The following is a 6,000-nucleotide window of genomic DNA, read 5'->3' as shown; positions in this document are numbered from 1 at the left end:
GGCCTAAATCACTGATGCTCAGTGCTCTTTGAGGCGTGGCTAATTATTTCAAAGAGATACTGGCTCATCATCCAGATCTGAGCACATGAGAGGAGACAAAAATAGCCTGTGGAGTGGGTCTCAGGAGATCTGGATTCTCTCCTGGCCAAGCGTGTCCATGGGCAAGCTGCAGTATTTTCAGTTCCCATTTAGTCACATGTATGAAGTGACCAGTTTATTAAAACTGCTCCTCTCCAGTTCGCAGCCCCATAGTCCAAACTGCAGGGCCAGAAGACCTAGCCAGAGTATGAGGCACTCGGATGCTACAGTGATGGGACCACATCAGCACCAAGCTGGATAGCTTTGTCCAGAGCGTGACTCAGGTTATGATGCTAACTTATTAGGTTGCTATTTCTTCTTTGTCTTTGCACTTTTGTTCCCTACTGGAATTGTGTCTGATAGCACAAACACCCCAGGTGTGACTCTTGCTATGGTTTTGGTAAACATTTGTCCATGTTTCAGGATGAAACATTCCTGCATCAGCACAATGATGAGAGAGGAATGGGTTACATTTCAAGGAACTTTTTTGGAGCGACTCCTCAGAAATATGTAATGAACCTTCACCCATTGTCCTTCCAATGAACAGGGTTTCAGTTTCCTAAACCTCAGAGGATCCCTTGGATGGAGCAAGAGGAAAAGCCATGTGTCCTGGATCTCCAGGTCTCCTCGGAAGAGGAGATCCCAAGTGATGCTAGCACAGGTGAGAGATTTCCACAGCAGTCCCGTGAGCTCCCCAGGTTCTATCTCATCTCATTCAGGTCAAACAGCACGGGTTGGATCCTCATGGCAGACATCGCTCCTCTTAGCTACATAGATTCCAAGGCGAGAAGGGACCACTGTGATCATCTAGTCTGACCTCTTGCATAACACAGGCTAGATAGTTCCTAGAGCAGATCTGTTAGAAAAACATCCAATCCTGATGTAAACATTGTCAGTGATAGAGAATCCACCACAGCCCTTGGTAGGTTGTTCCAATGGTTAATTACTGTCACCAGTAAAAATGTGTGCCTTATTTCCTGTCTGAATTTGTCTAGCTTCAACTTCCAGCCATTGGATCGTGTTAGACCTTTCTCTAATAATGAGCTCTAGCAAACATTTGCTCCCCATGTAGGTAATTATAGACTGTGATCAAGTCACCCCTTCACCTTCCCTTTGTTAAGCTAAATAGACTGAGCTCCTTGAGTCTGTCATTATAAGGCAGGTTTTCTAATTCTTTATCCCTCATTCTTGTGACTGTTCTCTTACCCCTCTCCTATTTATCTACATCCTTCTTGAATTGAGGGCACCAGAACTGGACACAAGATTCCAGCAGTGGTGGCACCAGTACCAAATACAGAGGTAAAATAACCTCTCTGTTCCTGCTTGAGATATCCTTGTTTATGCACCCCTTTTGGCCACAGCGTCACACTGAGAGCTCACATTCACCTCCACCCCTTTTTAGACTTTTTTAGAGTCACTGCTCCCAGAATAGAGCCCCCATCCCATAAGTATGGCCTGCATTCTTTGATTCTGGATGGATATAGTTACATTTAGCCACATTAAAATGTATATTGTCTGCTTGCACCCAGTTTATGAACCTGTTCAGATCTCTCTATATCAGTGACCTGTTCTCTTCTTTATTTCCACTCCCCCAGTTTTTGTGTGATCTACAAACAACATCAGTGATTTCTTTATGGTTTTCTCCAGGTCACTGATAAAAATGTTAAATAGTGCAGGCCCAAGAACCAATCCCTGCGGGACCTCACTGGAAACACAGCTGCTTGATGAGGATTCCCTGTTTACAATTACATTTTAAGACCTATCAGTTAGCTAGATTTTAATTCATTTAATGTGTGCCATGTTAATTTTATACCATTCTAGTTTTTTAATCAAAATGTTGAGTGGTATCAAGTCAAACACCTTACAGAAGTCTAAATATATTACATCAACACTACCACCATTATCTTTCTTCCCATCTTCTGGAACTTCCCCAGTGCTCCAAGACTTATTGAAAATCAGCATTCCCACCCATCCAGCTCCTTCCCCTCTGAGTGTTCGGGTGGGATGTGGAAGCCAATTGACTCCCTCTTCTCTTGCCTTGAGGGAAGCGTGGGGGTGGTTTTTCAGGCTCCCCATCAGTTATTTTGTTGTTTTCCCTTCTCTCTTGTTCCTCTTTCTGTGGTTCCTTCCCCACGGCACAGGGACTGACTCCTGTCTGGATTCTCTCTCTGTCCCAGCAGGTGGCGGGATGGTGAGTGAGAACGAGGAGGAGAACCTTCAGCAGGAAAGTCCCGAGCCAGTGGAACTGCACAGGTCGGTAGCAGGAGAATGTGAAGGGAACGTTTCCCAAAGCCCTGACGAGGGAGAGGCCTGTGAGCGTGAGGACAGGTCAGAAGAGCAGCAGGTGGAGAAACTAGCTGTGCCCAGTCCCTGGGAGGGCAGCTACCAAGAGCTTGGAGATGCCCAGCAGGCCCTGCAGGTGGGTGGGAAGCAGAACATCTGTGCCGAATGCGGGAAGCACTTCTCCCGGCGCTCGCACCTCATCATCCACCAGCGCATCCACACAGGCGAGAAGCCCTACCAGTGCTCCGAATGCGGGCGCCGCTTCAGCCAGAGCTCCACGTTGATCAGCCACCAGCGCACCCACACGGGCGAGAAGCCCTACACCTGCCCCGACTGCGGGAGGAGCTTCAGCCAGAGCTCCACGCTGCTGACCCACCACCGGCTGCACACCGGGGAGACGCCCTACAAGTGCCTGGACTGCGGGAGGAGCTTCAGCCAGAACTCCACCTTCATCATCCACCAGCGCACCCACACCGGCGAGAAGCCCTACACCTGCCCCGACTGTGGCAAGAGCTTCAGCGTCAGCTCCTACCTCATCACACACAACCGCATCCACCGCGGCGAACGCCCCTACAAGTGCCCTGCCTGTGGGAAGGGCTTCATCGACAGCTCCACCTTCGTGCGGCACCAGCGCACCCACACAGCAGAGAAGCCCTACCGCTGTGCCGACTGTGGCAAGAGCTTCAGCCTCAGCTCCTACCTTGTGAAGCACCGCACCCTGCACACGGGTGAGCGGCCCTACAAGTGCACCGAGTGCGGGAAGCGCTTCGGCGAGAGCTCGGACCTGTTGCGGCACCACCGCACCCACACTGGCGACAGGCCCTTCCAGTGTGCCCAGTGTGGGAAGAGCTTCGGGGAGAGCTCCACGCTCACCCGTCACCAGAGGACCCACCTGGGCAAGGATGCACCCATCTACTAGCCACAATGCTTGGCACAGCCCCAGGGCCACGGGGCAACAGCTGCCCCCCCTCAGCTGACTGACTGCAGAGGAGGCAGAAAAGAAACCCCCATGAGATCTCATTGCCCAGAGTCACCAGCTCTATTGATATTTGGTGTTTCTCTTATAAAGCCCCAACACACAGAGTCCTGTGTTCATTGCACAAGAATCTCTACTTTCACTTAAAGAGGGGGAAAAAGAAAGAAAGAAAAAGTGAGTTTCTAACCCTTATGGTTGTGGAGAAAACCCAGAAAATATGACTCTTGAGGGCTCACAAACCAGAAGTCAAAGGAAAAAAAAGAACCACAAATGTATTGTTGTTTCAAATCTCCTGAGTTTTTGAGGGGGCGAGGGGCCTGACTCGTAATTTTTGAACGCTTTGGGTTGATGATGCTGCGTTGCAGGGCCAGAGCTGTTTTCTATGCCTTACCTAACTTTCTTGATTAGAACAAACAAGTTCTGACCATTATGTTTTCAATTAGTGGACCGTATTCACAAGAGTAACTACTGTAACAAAGTTTTAAATGGGAATTTCTTGTTTTTTTAATTATTATTTTAAGAAAAATAGTATGTAAAAACATACTTCCCCAAGTTACTTGAATCCTACAGGTTCAACTAGAAGAGTTTACAAACCCCACAGACTGTGCTTGTAACTCTAAAGATCCTGCATCACTAGGAGTGGGTTTTGTGTGGTATTGGCATTGGCTTGAAGGGGTTAATAGAACCCTGGTATTACTGTTACAGCATTAAATGGTTAATTGTGGTTTGCTTAAAGTCACGACTGGAGACACCCATTGTAACGACCATCACGAAATGCATTTCATCCTTTTATTAAAGCACACACAAACTATTAGCCATTGGAAGAACAATGTAACGAGGCATGTAGTGGATTCTCCATCAGCCGGAGTCTTTATATCAAGATCAGGTGTCTCTTTCTAAAATATTTCTGGCTCAATCAGAAGGTATTGGTTGGATGCAGGAATTGTCGGGTTAGACTCTGCAGTCTGTGTTCTGCCAGAAATCAGACTTGATGATCAGAATGGCCCCTTCTGGCCTTAAGCTCTATGAATTGTAAAAAGGAAGTGCCGGATGGGAGTTTCAAAGCCGCACAGAGTATTTGGATGCCCCAGTCCCATTTAATTTAATAGGAGTTGGGCCTCCAGAACCTTTAGGCAGTTTTGAAAATCTTGACCTTAAAGCATTTGATATGTAAAAGGTGAAGTAAAACCTTATATGGGCAGTTTCCCTCATTCCCAATCCCCTACACCGAGTAGACTCTTCTATAGAACAAACTTTTAGTTCTAGTATTATGGCCCAAAGTCAGTTGTAGCCTCTGACTAGCTGTTGCCACCAATTGATACTGTTTCTTCTTATGACAAAACAAATGCACACACAGTTGGGAGAGATAAAAATAGCAGATGATAGCACAATGCAGCTTCTTTCTCTCTGCTTATGATTGAATGGCTGTAGAAACGCGGGTACAGCTGCGCAGCACACAACTTAGCGGAAAGCTGACTGTATTTTCAAAATAAAAAAGCCTGGAGACTGGTGGCAACATGTTTGAGGCTTGTAAAATAATCATTCAAAAGTGCACTATTTTCCCCCCTCAATATGGCACTGGTGTTGCAACTGCTGCCTTCTGACTGAACAGAGGAATTTTTCAGCATCTGGGTGAGTTTAACATGAAGCCCTGAACTAGCATCATGAACGTTCGCGCTGAACAGAAGAGCAGCTCTGATAGCATCGGCTTATTAGCTTTTCTCTTCATTTAAACACTGTTCATCACCTGGAGCATTTGCTCCACTGGCTGTTTGCCTCGGTAAACACAGAGGGACCTCTGCTTCATGCAGTGATACAGCTTCAACACACGTGAAAAACTGGAACTGCCCCAATACATCCAGCATACTCCCCCCTTAGCCACTGCGACCTGGCAGACTTCCCGTAATTGGGTAAAGCATCATGTCTGTTTCTTCCCTCACTCCCTGGTGCGGCTCCACTGACTCCTGCCGGGTTATTCCCAATTTACACTGACTGACAGGGGAACCAGCCCTGGTGACTCCAGTGGGGTTACACCTGATTTACACCAGGGTGAGCTAGAGGGAAATTGCCCCAGTGACTCCCAGTGGGGTTGCACCTGATTTACACCAGGGTGAGTGAGATGGGAACCAGCCCAGTGACTCCAGTGGGGTTACACCTGATATACACCAGGGTGAGTGGGAGGGGAGTTGGCCCCATTGTGTACAGCTTGCCTTCTTGGTCTGGCAATGCTGGGAGGGTGGAGTTATCCTGGCTAGGTGAGTCGGACTCTCGTTAGGCAGACGGTTGGAGGAGGAAGTTAGGGAAGAGGCAGGAAATCACAGGGAGGAAACTGGCACAGTAAGGAGGCAGTGACAGAGAGCGGGAACCTCTGGCTGCAGGATGCTTGGGAGTTAGCTAAAGCCAACAGAAGTAGGGACGTTGTCTGGTTCCCACTCCAAGATGGGAACAGTAGGACAATGTAACAGAGGCCTCAGGAGCTCGTGGAAGCACTTTATTGCAGGTTTTCAAAGGAAGCTGGGTAGCCACCTGCTCTGGATGGTTAAGGCTTGGTTTACAGAGTTAGGTCAACCTAATTATGACTGTCTCCACTAGAATGCGGATTCTGCCAAAGTCAGTGGCCTGCTCCACCAACATGACAACTCTATCTCCATGAGAGGCGTAGA

At 48.0% G+C, this 6,000-nt stretch overlaps 1 protein-coding gene across 1 annotated transcript in view; it reads left to right on the top strand.

The window, feature by feature from the left end:
- Window positions 1-660: 660 nt before the first annotated feature.
- LOC135887572 (zinc finger protein 271-like) overlaps window positions 661-6,000 on the top strand; it is a 44,283-nt gene continuing 38,943 nt past the window's right edge. Inside the window, exons 1-2 of the mRNA XM_065415298.1 lie at window positions 661-739; window positions 2,259-3,193. Coding sequence (XP_065271370.1) covers window positions 661-739; window positions 2,259-3,193 — 1,014 coding nt within the window. The remainder of the gene's footprint in view (window positions 740-2,258; window positions 3,194-6,000) is intronic.

Source organism: Emys orbicularis, chromosome 13 (assembly GCF_028017835.1).
Source record: "Emys orbicularis isolate rEmyOrb1 chromosome 13, rEmyOrb1.hap1, whole genome shotgun sequence".
In the NCBI taxonomy this organism is placed as follows: Eukaryota; Metazoa; Chordata; order Testudines; family Emydidae; genus Emys; species Emys orbicularis.
The sequence above is the reverse complement of the archived record's forward strand: the minus strand, read 5'-3'. Positions and strand labels throughout refer to the sequence as shown.